Genomic DNA, 20,178 nt, shown 5'->3' with positions numbered 1-20,178 from the left:
GTATCGATCACATTACCGGTCTGAGCTCAGAGACGCAATGAGTATGTCCAATAAGCTCAAGCTGCATATTCAGAAATTCTTGCAAATCTAGAACACGTCCAGGCATTTCTCACAAACTCAACATCCACACACTCCTTACTCAGTATGAATAGCAGGTTCGTATATGATTCTGATCACAGCAGTCTCATGCAAACATCTGACACACTTTATTTATTATTTTCTAAAAGTTTTGAGTGTATTTTGCCCTTTAGTGTCTTCAACAGTGTTTTTCTGTCCATTGTTTTCACTTGTGCAGCTCCGAGCGAGCACAAAGCCTCTTCAGTTTGGGTCGAGCCGTGCAAAACCAATTCCAGATGGCACAGACCCATGTGGGCACGACTGCCAACCACCACCAGCCAATAGCCCCGCAAGAAGACTCCATAACACACACACACACACACACACACACACACACACACACACACACACAGATACACACTCTCCTGATCACAGAGTGACTGTTTTATGGCTCAGACTGAAAATGTGTGCATACCTTCATGCTTGGTGCGGACGTAATCCCGTTAATCAATAAAACCACAGTGAGGTTATCTGGAGCTAACGTGTCTCTCAGACCTCGCTGGCTGTTGCATAAGCAGGATGGTATGAAAGGCAAAGCAAGGCAAATCAGAGAAGAAGAAACGCACACAGCTGTCACATGTTCAGTGCAGCTAAACAGCTCCTGTGTTGTGTTGTGACAAAGAAACGCTTCTCCTTGTCGCTCTTCATCGCTTCCACTCACGCATCCAAACATTTACTCGCTAGACAGCATCGCAGCACACAGAAGGGCGAGCCTACACGCCTGCACAAACACAATGATGCACATGGAGTTATGCAGGACAGCAGTGGGTTTGCAGACTCCCCGCTGACCACAGGAATGCACACACTCACTCACACACACACACACACTCACACACACACACACAGGTCTGAAGGTCTACGGCATGTTACAGCTGTTCACAGCGATCCCAGGCTGCAGCTTCTCGGGGGGATGAAGGGAAGAGGAGGAAGACACCTGCTGTGATCCTGAAGGTCCATATCATTGAGTAACAATGATGAGAGTTTACTGAAGAACACCACAAAAACCTGAAAAAGACAAACTCTAACACATTATTGGCTTGTAATTGTTATAGCTAACATCTAGAATTGCCTATTTACACTTCCAGCAGACAAAGAGCAACATAATTATCCCACCGGACTCATGTTCTTGTGGCTCTTTAGCTGCTAAATGTTCCACTTTCTTCACCAGCTGGTCTCTGACGGTGTGCGTCTGTTTGGTGCTGGGCAGGTTGTGTTCAGCGGGGTTTGATACAGTAAATATACGGGAAGACCGAAACTAAGAGCTAGAAGAGGCTTAAAGCTCAGTGGAGCTGTAGAGTTTCTGATGATTCTCTCAACTCCTCTTTCACATAACAGATGCTTATTTGATCCTTTGATTTTAATTAGTAAAGCTTTAAGAGTTATTGAGTGATTTCTGCCAGAGGACATGCAGCTCTCTCCTTGGTATCACTTGGCGCTGCATCAGAATGCGATCAGTCGTCTCCCACCGCCCTCCCTCCGTCAGTGAAAATCAATCAACCTCAGACCCTGCTGTGTGTTCCCTCCTCCTCCCATTCAGAACCTCTCAGCATTTTTCTGTAGAGAGGACAAACTAGTAGGCGGTCGTCTGTAAATCAGATTCCTCTGCTCCTTCTTGGGTGTTTGGACGGGCGGCTTTATCGCCTCAGCGTAGAGGCAGAGGAGACGCCAAGTAAAGATTCAGCTGGGGAGGGAGTGAAGAATAACACTACAAACAAGTGGAGGGAGAGAAAGAGGGTGAAGGGTAACGGTAAACAGTGTTTAAAGAAAAGGTTATGGGAGAGAATACTGCTGTATTATTACACAGGTATTTATTGCTGAATATCTCAATATCAGTGTTTTTCATGTATTCAGGAAGTCTGAACTGCTAAAATGTCCCAGATATTTGATCATGTTTTGAAGCTGAAGTGAAATTCCTCAGACTTCACCCATCTGGAGAAGTGATCATGGATCATAAGTGGTTCTCCTGGTGGGTCCATACATGTCGGTGGTTGTAACATGCCACTGTGTTGCAGGAAGCTCTTTCTGACTTGTTATGGAGAAGCTTCACTCTCTTTGTCAAACTGGCAAAATCTGGGTGGAAAGTGAAAGTATTTAAACATGCAGGTTACGTTTCACTAACTCTGTTTCAAGGTGTAGTTAGGAGCTGCTTCACAGTGAAATGTAGTCACTGAAACGCTGTTAAAATAACACATTTTGGATATGTAACTTTAAAGTTGTCAGAGCTTTCAATCTTATTTAGTTCAGTTCAGCCGTCAGAAGCAAATCAAACTGACTCCAAGTTCTACCTTCATTCATTTCTAAACTTGACTGGCGTTGTGTTTTTACCCGCTATATTTAACTGAGGTTCAAGGTCAATAATCCTTAACAGATCCTTCATACGTGACGGCGCTGGAAGGTTAATAGTGACCCCAGTGTGACATCAATGTCCTGTCGATTTGTGATGGTCGGTTTGACTTGATCGTTTCAAGCTGTTTGGTTTGACAGAAGAGTTGTCAAAAGGTTTTGTCTTATCTGAATCAGGGGTCTACAGACTGAGGGTGTTGGATGCTGTTCAAACTGAGTTTGAAATGTGTGATTTGAGATGTGTGTCTCATCTGGAGTATTGTCATACTCAGTCCTGATGAGGTCTAAGAAGCTCCTTATCTCAGCTGTATTTGTTCGGCTGCGTTCAGACCTGAAACTCAGCCGTTCCTTTCAGTAAGACCACTTTGTTAGCGCAGCAAAAGAAAAGCCAAAGAGTTCGGTGCTAGCCTGGTTCCAGACCTCTGAATCAACACCCACGTCCCTGATTTATTCAGAAGTTCACTTGGGTCTGGTGTTGTGCCCACCGACGGCCACTTCAGCCAGTTGGAGAAACAGTTGACCAATCAGAGCTTGATAGGCGGATTAACAATGTCGACAGCTAGCTAACTACTGAACTTATTGTAGCTAAACCCATGTAGTGACAGAAAAATGGCTTCGAGCATGTTGAGATCAAAGTAGCTGCAGAAGTTGTTGTAAGTCAACAAAATCATTAAATATTAAATAGATAGTTCTTAAATCCTCTTGGAAAAAGGTTCATTTAACTGCTCCAAGGCCGGCCTTGTGCTGCGATGTTGCATGTAGATTTCCTGCAGTTGCACGTGTCCTGACATGTTGTTGTATACAGTCGTGTAGATATACCAGACACCATTACATCACTACATGTAGGAGCACTGATGTTCTGCTACATCTCACAGGCTGGGCTCGTGACGCCGCAGACCACTTGTTGATTAATGCTCTGAGGAACAAAATCCAGTTTCTCTCCAGTTTGGTCTCTGCACCCTGAACTGGCCGTCTGTCCACTGTGTTGTCAACATTTTCCGTCCTTGTGGCTTGAATTTTCTGCCTCTTTGCCCTTGATTTCCTGCAGTCCCGTCAAAGCCAATGTTTCTCACACAGCAGACGTCTGTACAGTGTCTCAGAACAGCGCTCGTCAATAACTTTGTCCCCAAGGACATTTCCAATTCTTTTTTCAAACTCACATGTGGCAGCTAATGTCTTCAACCTGTTTTCAACAATGTCCAAACATTCCCGTTGTGTTTGGCTGCATGTGTTTCATTATCGATTAATCTGCCAGTTATTTTATTGATTAATCCAGAAGTGTTTGGTCACAATAGTTGATTTGTGATTTGTACGCTTGGCTATAGACACACTTTAGATTTTTGCACTAAAAGACAATTAATTGGAATTAATAATTGAAAATGAATTGAACACTGTGTCTATTTGACCTATTATTAGTTATTTCCAGGTTCTTCTGTCCAAGAGTCAATCGAGTAATTACTCGACTAACTGTTTCTGCTCTTGTTGTGTCGTGTCTTTTATATGGTTTATTTAAGTATAAGGCTGAGAACATAATATGAGTGACATCGAGCTCAAATCCAGTTTGTTTGTTGCTGTTCTTAATTATTCCAGTTTCAACACGTGGAAAATATGTGCTGGACTTCCAAAGTTCTTTTTGTATGAAACTACTGCAAAAGTTTGACTCTAGTTAACTTGTGGCTCAGCAAGATGTAGTTTTATGGTGTATGACATCTCTGGGAGCAATAAGCACCCCAACAAAAACTCCAATCTTCAAAGACTTTTCGGTTCAGCTCAGGTCAGTAGTGCAGAAAAAAGGGGGAAAACGGCCTCCCTCGGTTAACCACCAATACATCAGACTTCCATGACTGCACGATGGAGGCGAAAATAGCCTTTAACAGGATGAGATCATGAACGCAGCAGTGGAACAAACCATCTCATCATCCCACCAAGTGTGAGATGTCAGAGGGGCTGCAGATGCTGCTGTTCAGAACGTTAGATCAACAAAAACAAAAAAGCCTTTTCATGCACAAAAAGACAGGGCGATGGGGTTTGGAGGGGGGTCTGTTTGGAAAAGAGAAAAGGCATCTGAAATTCCAGAAGCTGTCTGCAAATACCAGCGGCCTGGAGGAGAGAGGCGAAGTGTTTCTGTGCATGCGTGCCCTCCTTAAAATTCCCAGGAGGGACGGAGGCAGAGATAACGCAGTATAAACAAGAGCAGAGAGGAAAACGCCGGGTGAGAGGAGGAGAAAGAGTAAAGAATACAAGGAGGAAAAAAGGTGTTAGAGTTCACAAACTCATTCAATCACACACACTGTTTCTGACACACGTGCATGCACGTACATACCGAGAGACGCAGTCATGATGTGACACTCTCTGAAGTATCCCGTTATGTGCCGGTTTCCTGTCTACGCCAAACTTTAGGATCACTCCTTCACCTTCCTGCTCTCTATCTCTCTCTGGTATGTTCTTCCTCCCACTGTGAATGAAACCAGAATCTCCTCCTCTCTCTTTCACTTCAGTCTGCTGAAAAGCAATCTGAGCCCGACTCGGCTTTTTTTTTTTCTTTTCTTTTTTTTTTCAGGGGCTGGATCGTTTCGCCGCCATGCCCAATTCCTTTCGTCCCCCAGATGGAAAAATAAGCTCCCCGTTTGTTCCTGGCTTGTTGTGACACCGCTCGACTTCTGGGTTTGTATGGAGGGAGGGACAAGGGGTAGAGAATTTGTGCCCCCTCCCATCCATGCATGTCTACACACCCTCCCTCCTCTTCCTCTCACTGACCACTGAGCATTGTTCCTGCTGGGCCACTGCGAGCACTTTCCCCCAATCAGAATGGATTCCAGTGGGGTCAGAGGTCACATGAGGCCTTTTATGGACCAGAGAGAGGAGGTGGTGGTTAGCGGTCGGGGGGGGGTTGATCTGGGGGTTTCTATGGCCTCTCTGTCAGGGCATGTGTGTCCACTCCCACCATCTGCTCGGCACAAACACAGAGACAAAGGCATGCAGACACACACTGGCCGTGTCTCCTGCCATGTGTCTAATCTTAGCACGTCATAAATTACAACTTAAAGCTCTTGATTGAATTGTGTTGAGTTTACTTTTGTTTCAGTGGAAGCATGTGCTGCGTGCCTTATTTTAACCTCCATGTCAGAGGAAACGAGCTGGAATGGACATCGGCTCTGTCCGTCTGTGACGCTCACTTATCAGTTTAAAGTCCTTCGTTCACGAAACTACAGAATGTAAACAAAGGTAATAACTTACAGTTAGTTGTTAGTCTCTGTATCAAAGGAATAGTTTGACATTTAGGGGAATATGTTTATCCACTTTCATGTCAAGAGTTTGATATCACTGTCTGTCTGTTCAGTGTGAAGCTGGAGATAGGAGCTGGTTAGCGTAGCTTAGCATAAAGACTGCAAGCAGTAAGAAACAGCTAGCCTGGCTCTGTCCGAACTTTAAAAGGAGCTGCTGTCAGTCAGTTTTACAGCAGCTACAGTCTAATCATATATTTTTGTGTACGTTTAGATCATTAGAACATTGACTCAGTCGATTTGTGATGTTCATTCATGAGTTTAAATGCCAAGTGCTTAATATTATTATTTTCACGTATTTATCATCTCTCGGCACATTTGTTGTTTTTAAATGTATACTCTATAAATAAATTCACTTATAACATAATGAAACTGTCTTCTTGAAAATACATGTTTTTTAGAATGACTGATGCAAACAAACCTTTAACAGGATCAGTATTAAACAAAGACCCGCAAATCAATTTCACAGCCACAGCAGCTTTCACTCATTTTGTTTACATTTGGATAAACTAATTGTGCCTTTAAGTGTTGTAATTACAGAGGAAGATGCTGCCAACCTTTGGCTCAAGGCTGAAAACTAAATGTTATGTTATCTACATGTCTTTGGACGTGAATATTGGTTATTCTTTATGTGATCTGTCGTGAAACATCTCTCTGCACAAAACCTGCTCAGGATCAACAACAGCACTTGAAAACTTCATCATTTCATTCATCACTGACAATAAATCCAGTCATCTGAAGGAGAGGTTTCTTTGCCCTCTCGGTCCACTCCGTACTTTCTCCTGACCTTCGACCCCTGAGGTTCAGACAGTCAAGTGTTTGTCTGAACGGACCATCTGCCTCTGCTAGACTGAAGCCCATAACAACCTCTACATTCCTTTGACTGAAGCCTGCTTCCGCTGGATGAGGACTTCTGAATATATCACTGTTTATTTTGATTTGACCGCAAGTACACAAAGGAAATGTTATTACGTAACATTTTAGAGCTGCGCTTCGCCCTCACAAGGAAATGAAAGTACACGAGGACAGAGACAGCAGCAGAGTTCATCTTTGGGTTGATGCACGGCAAAATACTGTGACTGTCTGTATCAAAGACTTACAGTATGGAAAAGATGTGAAGAATGTCATCACTCTGTTGCCATGAGCTGAAAACCTTGTAAAATATTATATATAATTTTCTTGATTTCATTTTTTCTGTCTTTGGTTGAAGGATTTCACTGCTTTTCACTGATTTCTTTGACCTTTTAGGTTCATGAAGTCCTAAACCAAATAGATTAGGTGAAAACCACAATGACCTAGAGGTGCCCTCAAATGTCATGTTTGTCATCCAACAGCCCCAAAACAGTCAGTGCGTGTGACATATCTGTGGTTATTTAATCCCTGTAAGCACTGATTTGGTGATTTTGCAGGGGAAAGTCCGTCTACAGGTCTAACTGGGATATATTTGGTTGAAAAGTGTAGTTAGAACCTGCTTTACATTGAAATATGGGTCTTGAAATGCTTTTGAAACCATGCTTATATGTAAAATCTTGTTTGAGCGTAACTCAAATCTTGAAGTGGACCTCAAGTGAACGCTGCTTTAATTCTCCATTTATGGGCAGAGACCAGAAAGTCTCACTAAGACTTAGTTTGCATAGTTTTGAAAATGTTGGAAATAAGCATATTGTTTTGTAATTATTAGCTTTCCTGTCGAGTGTTAGATGAGAAGATCGATACCGCTCTCACGTCTGTATGCTAATTACAGAGCAAGAGCCAGGATGTGGTTAGCTTAGCATGGCATGACGAGTGGAAGCAGGAGGAAATAGTTAACGCCTCTAAACCTTGCTAATAAGGTTGTAGCCCGCAATCTGCCAGTCTAGCTGTTTCCACCTGCTTCCAGTCTTTATGCTAAGCTAGGCTAGGCTAACGTTAACCTTTGTCTATCTCTATATGGACTTCACACACAGACAAGGCAGTCATATCAATCTTCTTATATATAACAATATAACTCTCACCAACAAAGTATTTTCCAAAATGTGAAGCCAGTCTGGGAAAGTATGTTTCGTCCTGTAATTTTGAAGTCAATAAACTAATGTCACTTTTCCGCCAAATGTAACCCAGTTTAAATCTAGACCTGTGAGTTTTTACCCTCGATGTCAGGACGTCTTTGACCTCAAATCGCCAAATCAATACCTCACTGGATCACTTTCCTTCTGTTTCTGTTGACTCTAATAGGATCTCACGCAAAAACCAGCACACACAACATACCAGGACCCCAGCGTTCCCAGTGTGATTATCCTGGTGATAACACAGTGGGAACTCTGAGTGCACCGCTGTTGATTTGGAGTTGTGTGCTGCTGCCCTCAGTAATCACTCTCCACATTACAGTAGCCTCAGGTCAAACTGTGATTACAGTAATGACTCTAAACATGAAATGAAAATAATTAAAAATGGGGAATCGGACTTTTCCGACATAGCAAATTGTTTCCCAGACTATCTTCTGCCTTTAACGTGGGAAACAGGAAACTCTTGTCTGCCCCGCAAAATGGCAGTGAGCTACAGATATTGTGTGCCCTTTGTTAATTCTTCTGTCCATCCAGCGCAGAAAAAGAATCAGGTGTTTTTCTGTAAACAAGTGATAATGACTCTTTCATCAGCTCCTTCTCCGTCCTGCCACCACTCGGCTCTGACAAACATGTTTACATTAAACAGGCCAACCTGCCCTTAAAAAGAATGAGCTGAGCTGTCTGCAACAACACAGAGCAAAATGCCATCACAAACATTACTGTGGCTTGGGTCATCAATATGCTGAGGTCACAATGAAAACTATGTACGATGGGTGCAACTCGTAAATGCGAACTGATAATAAAGTCATTTGATATTGACATTCTTGCCATTAAATTTAAAGTTAATTGATTAAAAAACACGCCTCAAATAAAGGACTCGAGCTTTGGTGCAATAGATTCAAACAAAGCTTTTTAGTACGAGCAGTAAAATGCAGCCTCTGTAGTTACCAGCACTGTTGTAGTGCAATACTGTCCCGGTCTGTTTCTCTACTTTACTATAAGTTATTGTTTTTATTGCTATTTTGTGTTATTGTGCAAGAAAATAAAGACTGAACTGAATCATCAGACATCTTCATGGTTAATGGTTTGTAGTCAGTCCTTATACCTAAATGACACAATAGGTTGGCTGTCAACGCCTTCCAAAACAACCCATACGACGAAAAATGACCAGTATGACGGTTCCAAAAAGTGATTCATATGAGCGTTTTCTGATCTGATCAGTGTTCTCCGGTTTAGCCCAACCATCCACTTTGACTTCCTCCACAAGACTTTTTACTTCCAGACAGTCATCATTCTCACAACCACAAGATCAGGTCAAAGTAAACACACAGTAGGTAGTTTTGTGGTTTTTCTTGTGTGGACAGGCTCGCGCACACCATCAGTCGTAAGCCTCAACTTCAGTTGTTGCCTTCGCCTCAGTCACTCTCGGCTGCATTTGAATTATATTGTAGAAGACTGCACTTTGGCCGTTATAATATGAATCCAGTGTGTTATGGTACAGCACATCGTGTATCTAGTTGACAAACAATCAGGTAAATTGCTGCAAAAGTGAAGTTTTCGTAGGATAAATTTGCTCATTACTCATTGCCTCCATATGACCACTGAAACTACGAGTAGCCAGTACGTCGCCACACTCACATACTGTTTAAAAAACATACCGTCAACATTTAGACACACCTCAGCGTAATGATGACTGCACACAGATGGACGATGGTATTTTATGTCATTTAAAGTATTTAATGCTGCATACGTTGTTTAATGAGTTTTTATATATATTTTGTTTTTTTGGTTGTGAAATCTTGTCAACATTGGATCCATGCTAACAGACATGAATTCAAACTGAACGCAGCTGCTGTTCATCTTGAACCAACAAGGAACAAACTTTGTTCAGCCAACTTTCGAGCCTACAGCAGGTGTTTGGTAGTTAAAAGAGAGCTGAGTATCAATGTGAGCACATTTATCAGTTCTGGTGTACTTTCGTTTTCTTTATCAGTAAATTTCCACTTCTCATGAATGTGATTCACATTGACACATCACATGTTGTCTTTGTTTCTTCAGCACAAAAGCACAAATAGTTGCTGTAACTACGACGGGAACATGACAGCCACTCCGACCAGATATGAGACACAGCCACTGAAAGATACTACAGTAGATTCCTTCTGCAGCTGTGTGGTACATATCTCTTCAGGCAGGATGTCCCAGCAACAAAAGACCCTCCCCTCTCCTCCTGTCCCCTCCCAGGACAGGACGTGAGTGGACATCCTGCCAGCAGTGGTCTCTTCCTCTGTTACCGTCAACTATTATTAGCAAACATCCAGTATCAGCTGTCCTGCATGAGCCTGGAAGGATATCCCAGTCCCACTATCGACTCCTGCAGCCGCTTTTTACCCCGAGCCGAAAACTAATGAACACAAAAGTTCAGAAACAAGCCATCTGTCTGCCTCTAGCCAGGCACGACTTACCAAAAACAGAGCCATGCCCTCATATCCAGCCAATAGCAACACAGTACAGGCCAGGTGTGTGTATGTGTGTGTGTTTTTGGTAAATTATGCCAGGAGGACATTCCAGCCAGCTCTTCAACTCTGTCCGGCAGCATTCAGCAGTGTTTGGGTTCAAACTTCAGTGCTCTTGCCAGTCACACACACTCACATATATATATATATATATATATATATATATTTGGTCACACACACTCTTGGGAAAGTGTACCTTGAGTCCAGCTGTGTTGGTCCCTCTGCCCGGCCGTCCTGAGCTGGGAGAACTCGGAGAAATGTTTCACTGGGAAGAGAAGACAGACACTGATAAGATCTAAAAATGCAGACATGTCCACATCCAGTAATGTCCGTTTTGACATCATGTCTTACCATACGGTGTTGGAGGAGACACTGGGAAGGCCGGAGTAGGAGGGACGATGTCAGAGCTAAATGTATGTCCCCGATAGTCCACGCTGTTGGTTTTGTAGAGATGCCCATGCTTAAAAAAAAAAAGGAAGAAGAATGGATTTAAAAAAAGTAAGAAAAGAAATGAGGGGATAAGTAATAACATGAAGTCTTATGGGGTAACAAGTCCACACACACACACACACACACACACACACACCAGCAGACATCAGTCTTGTGATCTGTGTGTGGCTACAGTCTGTGTTTTGGTGTAAACAGTCGGGCCATTCATGCCACCCAGCCATAAGAATGAGTGCAAGAGCAGAAACCTCAACTCTTTAAGAAAAAAAGAAAAGAAGAAAAGAAGAAAAAAACACTCAAAGACTCAAAGTCGGCCAACAGTTTGAAATGCAATACAAGTGATGGACGAGGAAACGATGTACAACAACGTTGCATTACTTGCTGAAATTATGATCACAACTCACAAATCACAAAAATGATAATATTAGAAAGAAAACATTAATAATCAACGTTACAACCATCAAATATATATCTTTCAACACGTTTACACATAAAGCTACACATCTGAAATGAGGACGTTCCGTTGTTACATGACATAGAAACACTATGAAGAATGAGCATTACATGTACTTTGACTTTTTTACTCTTCAGTTTTGTGCAGTTTAGTTAAATGAAATGCAGCATGTTAATGAGTGAGTTTTAGAGGTGCTGGTAGGCAGATGATGTTACATTCAGACAGAGCCAGGCTAGCTGTTTCCCCCTGCTTCCAGTCTTTGTGCTAAGCTAAGTTAGCAGATTCTGGCAGTAGCTTCATATTTACCGACTTCTAATTCTCAGCAAATAAGTGTATAACTTGTCCTTTACGACTCCTTCTGCTTCCTGGACTTTTACTCATCTTACCTTTAGTGGACTTTCAGTAATTGTAATATAATATTTTAGCTTTAGGATCCATGACCTTTGATTTTAGTTATTCAAATCATTTTTTAATCATTATTTTTCAGAGTTTAAGTATCTGCAGTCCAGTCCAGCAGTTGGGGAGCAACATTAACACTCATTTGGAGAAGTGTTTATGTCCAAATGAATGATTTAAACAGCTTTTTGTGGTTACAGCGTATTATGGGTGAAGTTCAACTACCAGCAGTCAAAGGGGCCGTCAGGTGAGGAGAACCGGGAAACTGTGTTTACCTGAGACGGTGAGATGGAGGGATTGTAGACTGGGGAGCCTCTGAAGCTTTGAGCACCACCCCCTCTCCATCCTGGACTATGGAGACCAACGTAGTCTGTCACATCACTGACTTGCATCTGCTGCCTCCAGCCTGATCAGGAACAGAGAGATAAGGAGAGGGGTGAGGGAGGGGAGGAGCGTGGGAGGCAGAAAAGGAGAACCAGACAGTCAGACAGATCATAATCTGAAATATAATCAACCAAAGAATCAAACCTAGTCATGTGTTCCTCTATGAAATGAAATATCCATAAACAGTTATGTCTATTCTTTTAAGAAAAACATAACATTAAATGGTATTGACACTTTGTTATGACCAGATGCCAACTTGGCAACAAAAGGTGATGACAATGGCGCATGTTTAGCGTGTTTGTCTCTGACAAAAGCGTCTATCAGTATGTTTATCTGCAGCGCAGAGCTCCTATCATCAGGGCCTGTGTGACTAAGCCAGACTTCACTGTGACCAGATGGTGGAACAATCAGCCGTCTCTTTTCAGACTGCCACACGTTTCAGTTTTAGAAAACAGATTCGTAAAATCAACACGTTGACGGGAAAGAGCTCTATCGACTTATTTTAGCTTAATACATCACACAAGGCCAGCCTTTCAAACAAAACAGAAATCAATTTGCTAAGAGATAGTACTAGCAGTAGTATTCGTGTACAGTGTAGAAGTACACTAATACTACTTTCATTCTCTCTGTCACATAATGTTCCGGTTCAGTAGGTACAGCTCTGACAACTGAGTATTCTGGTGGTTTTAATGCATTCTTTGAATATGTGAAGGGGGCGTGTTCGAGCTAAAATTGGGTGTTAAGTGGGAAACTCTTGTGGGACCACTACAGAGGGACCCAGACAAAGGTGTCAGCTGGCTACCTCACTAGCTTATTTACTTGTACCATGAGTGAACTGTGAGGTTATCGAGGAAGAAACGTTGAAAAACGTGTAAAACTCTCTACAGCAAAGGGAAAACGCGGTAAAGCTTGTCGGTGAACCACCAACCTATAGAAACACCAGAAACACACAGAAACCAAAGTCTGACGTGTGTGTCATGATAGAGATTCACCATATATGGGGCCACACTCAATTGTGCATATCAAGTATAAACAGCAGTGTGGAACATTGTGAGCTCAGTGTTCATTGTGAACATCCATCATCTCAAAATCACATGAAAGGCCGAGCTAGTCCAACTGAAACTAATCCAGTTACTCTGCTACACCAGAGGGCCTGCTGAGGGTGCTTCCACGGAGGTTTTTACAGTGTCGAGTATCACTTGATACCCCACTGTATTTGTGAGTGGGGGGGGGGGGTATTCTCTTTTGAAGACTGCGACTCCAACATTATGAGAGGGAGAAGGAGGGCATGATGCAAACACACTCGAGAGCAAAGTGTTGTGTCAAACTTCAAAAGCATTCCTGATCGCTTACAAATTCCTGCCTCAAAACATCGCCTTGAAAAACACACGTTACAAACAGACACCTCTACACACACACACACACACACACACACACACACATTGAGTGAGCAGTGAAACATTCATGTTACTGCTTCAAATATGCCCTTGGGAGATATCAGCCCCCTGACAAACTTGCTGACCTACATGCGTACAAACACATCCTCCATTTCCTCTGCTCACCCTCCATGATCAGGAGAAGAGCCGCAAGACCTCTCATTGACCTGACGGCGTACAAAAACACAGGGTCGGAGGTTAAATGTCAGCAGTAACGTAACCCTGCGTGGCACATGACCGCGGGTCAACGATAACCACAGCAGAGACCCTGACAGGCGTGATTCAGGAGCTGTCGTGGCCGCTCTCATCAGCCCTCGACCGCCGGGAGTTCCCACATGAACCATCGGGCCACTCCGAGGTTAGCTTTGATGGAACAGCTGCTCTGTATGCACAGAGCTGGGAAGTGATGACATCACTCGTACACCTATGACCCGCCGTCCTCAAACAGAAAATGAATCAGGGATGAAGGTCACAGCTGAAATGTGCCTCTTCCTCCTGGTCTCGTCCCGGTGGATATGAGAGGGAGTAAATCTGTCATAAGCTGTCAAAAGGCTAAAGTCAGAGTGATTCATTGGTGTCAAAGTTGAGGCTAAAGTCACCGCCTCTGCAGGTTCTACTCATCCTCAAATAATGTAAAATGCACTGTATTTAAGCCAGAACTTACAGTAAGTTTACATAAAGCCTAAAACAGATAGAATTGATATACTATTTATGAATATAAATAAGCTTTCTCTGCCATCCATCCACTCCACGACCCAAAACATCCCTTTACTCTCCCACCACTACACAAGTCAGATACAGTAGATCCCACATGCTCAACACGAGGTCTCCGGTCCGGATCTGGACTGAAATACAATTTAATCTGGACCCGGAACAAAATTTGACCCAGACCGCTTGTGAGTGACACATTTCTCTCACGTCCCCTCACACACTCGTCTGTCAGCTCATTGTGAGAGAAGTGAAATGTTCAAAACAAGCTGAACCACAGAAACATAAAGTGTGACTGTGTGTTTAGTATGTGAGTGCATGACATCAATGGGACTCATTTGCAATGATACAGTGGCCATTGTGAACGGAGGCAAAATGTCACCAAACATTTCCCAATTTCAGCACACCTGCTCCCAGAGCACGGACGCACCAACCACAAAGAACCACAAAGAACCACAAAGAACCACCACCTTAACCGGCTGAAACTGAAACAAGCTACCAGCAGAATAACTGTAAAGTCAGTCACACGTCACGAGTGAGCAAGAGAATCATGAATATAGTGAAGAACTCATAAGCCAGCGAACTCACTAATGAACCCTGAAGTCAGTGTCTCTGCTGGCCTAAGTAGTTGTTACAACCGGCACTGTAGCTGAATGAGTGAACTGTTAGAAATAATGACAATAGATATGAATTGCATCTGATGGTATTGTAGCCTGCGTGAGATCAGATGTCTGAGTTTATTCCATGCGGGCGTGTTGAAGACAGTGTTGGAGAAACTCAAACAGGGCGCGGCTATCTTAATGTTGAGGTGTAAACTGTAAACTGCTCGTAGGCTGAACTTCTGATAGTCTTCAACCTTTATCACAACTGAACTTTGTTTGACATCCGTGATGTTTTCAGTTCACGGTGATCCAGAAGCCTCCGGGCAGATGGACAGGTTGCAGATAAGAGGGCCTGTATCATTCTGAAGATCTACCATTAGAAAAGGCGGAAAGGTTTAATATGCGAATGATAACTCGGCCAAGAGGTTAATTTCCTGAGCTATGAAAGTTATAGTCCAGTCTGCTCCCTGTGAGTGCTGCTGTCGGTGGAGAGGACGTCCGAGAGAGCACACACATTACTTCTTGGCTGCAGAGTTTGGGATACATTTAAAATGGACTTGTGTTAAAGTACTGACTGGGGGCGTTTCCCTCATTGCATCATCAGATACGGGACACACATTTTTTGGCAATCTGGGCCCCTGCTCACTCTCCTGTGCGTTAATCTGCCCCACAGACACAGACACTTGAACGAAGCCTCTTTAACTTTTAAAACGTCCTTTTCTTGATCAGGATTTGAACTATTCTGTTAATATTTAATCAGAAGTTACAAAGTGGATTCTAGATCTAAATCTGCTGAAGCTTTGAGCTCTTTCCTGTTACAGTGCATCCGGAAAGTATTCACAGCGCTTCACTTTTTCCACATTTTGTTATGTTACACCCTTATTCCAAAATGGATTAAATTAATTTTTTTCCTCAAAATTCTACACACAACACCCCATAATGACAATGTGAAAAAAGTTTTTTTGAAATTTTTGCAAATTTATTAAAAATAAAAAACTAAGAAATCACATGTACATAAGTATTCACAGCCTTTGCCATGAAGCTCAAAATTGAGCTCAGGTGCATCCTGTTTCCACTGATCATCCTTGAGATGTTTCTGCAGCTTAATTGGAGTCCACCTGTGGTAAATTCAGTTGATTGGACATGATTTGGAAAGGCACACACCTGTCTATATAAGGTCCCACAGTTGACAGTGCATGTCAGAGCACAAACCAAGCATGAAGTCAAAGGAATTGTCTGTAGACCTCCGAGACAGGATTGTCTCGAGGCACAAATCTGGGGAAGGTTACAGAAAAGTTTCTGCTGCTTTGAAGGTCCCAGTGAGCACAGTGGCCTCCATCATCCATAAGTGGAAGAAGTTCGGAACCACCAGGACTCTTCCTAGAGCTGGCCGGCCATCTAAACTGAGTAATCGGGGGAGAAGGGCCTTAGTCAGGGAGGTGACCAAGAACCCGATGGTCACTCTGTCAGAGCTCCAGAGTTCCTCTGTGGAGAGAGGAGAACCTTCCAGAAGGACAACCATCTCTGCAGCAATCCACCAATCAGGCCTGTATGGTAGAGTGGCCAGACGGAAGCCACTCCTTAGTAAAAGGCACATAGCAGCCCGCCTGGAGTTTGCCAAAAGGCACCTGAAGGACTCTCAGACCATGAGAAACAAAATTCTCTGGTCTGATGAGACAAAGATTGAACTCTTTGGTGTGAATGCCAGGCGTCACGTTTGGAGGAAACCAGGCACCGCTCATCACCAGGCCAATACCATCCCTACAGTGAAGCATGGTGGTGGCAGCATCATGCTGTGGGGATGTTTTTCAGCGGCAGGAACTGGGAGACTAGTCAGGATAGAGGGAAAGATGAATGCAGCAAAGTACAGAGACATCCTGGATGAAAACCTGCTCCAGAGCGCTCTTGACCTCAGACTGGGGCGACGGTTTATCTTTCAGCAGGACAACGACCCTAAGCACACAGCCAAGATATCAAAGGAGTGGCTTCAGGACAACTCTGTGAATGTCCTTGAGTGGCCCAGCCAGAGCCCAGACTTGAATCCGATTGAACTTCTCTGGAGAGATCTGAAAATGGCTGTGCACCGACGCTTCCCATCCAACCTGATGGAGCTTGAGAGGTGCTGCAAAGAGGAATGGGTGAAACTGCCCAAAGATAGGTGTGCCAAGCTTGTGGCATCATATTCAAAAAGACTTGAGGCTGTAATTGCTGCCAAAGGTGCATCAACAAAGTATTGAGCAAAGGCTGTGAATACTTATGTACATGTGATTTCTCAGGTTTTTTATTTTTAATAAATTTGCAAAAATCTCAAATAAACTTTTTTCACGTTGTCATTATGGGGTGTTGTGTGTAGAATTTTGAGGAAAAAAATGAATTTAATCCATTTTGGTATAAGGCTGCAACATAACAAAATGTGGAAAAAGTGAAGCGCTGTGAATACTTTCCGGATGCACTGTATGGGCTGATGAGAAAAGCGTTTCACAGTGTCTAACATCCTTGACTGGATCTTTGCTGATAAGAAGTAACTAATTTAATCCCATTCAGCTGCTTGCAAAACTGCAGGCTCTGTATTTCTGTCAGTGGATTAAGTTTTGATGGCATGACCTCATCCTGAGTTTCACTGTGGTGAGAGTGTCTTTGCACATGCTTTACTTATGTAACCTTTTCTTCCAGCTCTGTATATTTCCACTCAAAATACGACAGATTGGAGGGTAAACACATCATTGTGTAGAGACCAGCGGTGGTGATTTCACTTTGCTTACATTGCAGGAATACTCACTACCTGTTTAACCAAATGCTTCCACCCTTTCAGCAAACACTAACAAACACACCTTCTGTAACAAGTGCAGATGTATTCCTCTCTCTCAGGTGGAGATTTCCACAATCAGGCAGCGCTTCAGTCCTTCAGTCTGGTTTATAAATGCTGCTCTGTGTGTGCAGGCTGAGCTGAGCTCCACAATATAACAAGTCCAACCTACGAACTTCATCTGCCAGCCAGCTTGGTGGCACACGTGTATTTTCTTTAGTGTGGCATTTCGGCCAGTCTTAATTTAACAGTGGACTGTTTTGTGTAGAACTGTGTGAAGGTAGTGTGCAGTTATAATTAGCCAAAGTAAAGGTTCAGTTTACCCAAAATACATACATTTTTAAACACGGCAGTATTTAGCAATGCAGAAGATGTTGGCTTCAAGTGCTGAGGTTTTGTAATATCAGCCTGTTAAACATCTGCTGCCCAGTACAATGCCGATCAATGGAATTTTGTTTGTGGAGCTCTCAGCACTGAATAATCCCGTTTTAATCAGGCAGTCGGACGAGAATACGGCGTTATAACGGTCTTTGTAGCAGCCTGGAGTCATTTGCATTTAAGGCAAACACATGTGTAATGGTGAAGCGCAACACTTCTCCAATCAGAGGCTGCAGATGTATCAACACATGTCCTGCTGCCTTCAGAAGATGGCTGCAATAATGCACTGAAGGAGAAGCTTCTCATACAGGATAAAGTAGCTGAGGACAACAGATACGTACACAGAACAAAGTGGCACCAGAAACAGACAAAGTTGTGAGATGTCTAAGCAACTGTGTCGCCTCTACGTTGACAGAACCTCCCAGCTGTGCACCGTACGCTCTGCACAAAGCACAGCTGAGGCTGATGGGAGCGACATTAGTTTCGCAGGTATTTGGTGATCAGCCAAAGTATCGCATCATGCACGTAGCATTTCATGGCAATCCATCCAATAGCTGTTGAGAAATTTGGCTCAAAACCACAGATGTCAACCTCCTGGTGGCGCTAGAGGAAAAGTCAGGGTATCACCAAAGTCTGCAGGCTTCCTCCTCTGAGGACCATGAATGTCTAAATAAAATGTAATTGCAATCCATCCAGTACTTGTTGAGATATTTCAGTCCAGACCAAAGTGGTGGAACACAGCCATCCTTAGAGCCATGCTGCTAACAAGCCTAAACTAGAACACTGACTGTTTAAACTGTTTTTCCTTCCAGACTATTTGATCTATTCTACGGTGAGATGCTTCCTTTTTCATGTATTTTAATTGGTCTTACCTGACCGATGGGTATTTCCCTTGTTGCTGAGGCCATTGGTGTGGAGGGAGGTGGAGCGGGACAGGGGGGCACAGCGGGTAGGAACAGGAACAAAGGTGGGGTCCAAATCCAAAATCAGCTGGTTCAACTGCTCTATGGACTCATCAATGTCTGTGGTTAACGACTCCAACTCCTCTTCTTGGCAAGACGGAGTGTGTGTAGTGCTGACGGACTGTATGCTGTGTGTAACGGCGGTGTTTTGCCTGACGCTGTGTGTGCCCTCCTCGTCCACCAGCACTCTCTGCGCTGCTTCCCTGCTGCTGGTTCCTCGAGGTGGAGTGTCAGGGACAACCAGAGGTGGCGGCCTATTTTTTCTCATCCTGTTCAACCTCTCCTCCCCGTCAACTTCAAGGTAGGCTTCAGTGACGGCATCAACTATCTGCTGCTGCCGAACCCAGGAGTGCGTGGAGTAGTCGGTTTGAGTTTCGGGCAGGTTCTCAGAGGAGAGGGAGCAGATACTGCTTGAGCTCGGCATGTCTGAAGCGGGAGCTGCTTCATCCTCGTCATCTAATATGTCAGTTTCCCTCTCGCTGGATGAAGCCTCTCCATTAATAGTGTGTCCCAATCCAGACTCATCTCCAGTCATCTCCCCCTCCCCTCCACCGGCAGCAAACTCAGTCATGACCTCCAGAAGAGGCTGAGCAATCTCAAAGTCCACCCCAGAGACCAGCCTCCCTGCCAGGGTACACTTGTCCTGTGCAGCCCCCCTCCTCTGTCTGGCTCCGGTCCGGCCCTGTGAGGCGACAGACAGGCCTGAATCACTGCTGGCAGATGGAGCTCGGTCACTGCAGCTGGGGCTGCTGGTGGTCAGGGGGAACGAAGCTCCTTCCTCGCTACTCCTCTTCCTCACTCTGCCATACAAACTGCCATTTCCAGGGTCCAGGATGTGAGGTGGAGCTGTGAAGACAAGATCACTGTATAAGTCTATGTGTTGACAGAAGAGTGAAAACAGACGCAAATGTGATCTATTGAAGCAAAGGTAAAAAGGTTCAGCATCAGAAGTGAGGGGAACATCTTCGACCACATAATGCAAACTTAAATTATGTGAATACTGAAAAATGTGCTGCAAGTATTTCATAATCAACATTTTTTATGAACTCGTCTCTAATCTGGATTACGGCAGCTGCACAGAGGACACTGTTCAGACAGATTTTAGAGAATACATCAAAGTTAGACTGTAGAAGAAAGAAAATACAACCTTGCTATAGACTCCATACCTGCACCACTACTGTATATGACTCACTGTGACACACACACACACACACACACACCACCTGTTGGACCACAGCCATCACTCCAGACACACTCCATGTAGATAACACAGAGCCCCTTTGTGTGGACTGGCGGATGCATA

At 43.7% G+C, this 20,178-nt stretch overlaps 1 protein-coding gene across 1 annotated transcript in view; it reads right to left on the bottom strand.

The window, feature by feature from the left end:
- tns3.2 (tensin 3, tandem duplicate 2) overlaps positions 1-20,178 on the bottom strand; it is a 38,909-nt gene that overhangs the window by 8,782 nt on the left and 9,949 nt on the right. The window contains exons 12-15 of the mRNA XM_070908283.1: positions 18,786-19,721; positions 11,875-12,005; positions 10,654-10,762; positions 10,499-10,567 (exon numbers count right to left, since the gene is read on the bottom strand). Coding sequence (XP_070764384.1) covers positions 10,499-10,567; positions 10,654-10,762; positions 11,875-12,005; positions 18,786-19,721 — 1,245 coding nt within the window. The remainder of the gene's footprint in view (positions 1-10,498; positions 10,568-10,653; positions 10,763-11,874; positions 12,006-18,785; positions 19,722-20,178) is intronic.

Source organism: Enoplosus armatus, chromosome 7 (assembly GCF_043641665.1).
Source record: "Enoplosus armatus isolate fEnoArm2 chromosome 7, fEnoArm2.hap1, whole genome shotgun sequence".
Classification (NCBI taxonomy): Eukaryota; Metazoa; Chordata; class Actinopteri; order Centrarchiformes; family Enoplosidae; genus Enoplosus; species Enoplosus armatus.
Note: the sequence above shows the minus strand (reverse complement) of the source record. Positions and strands in the feature narration are given on the sequence as shown.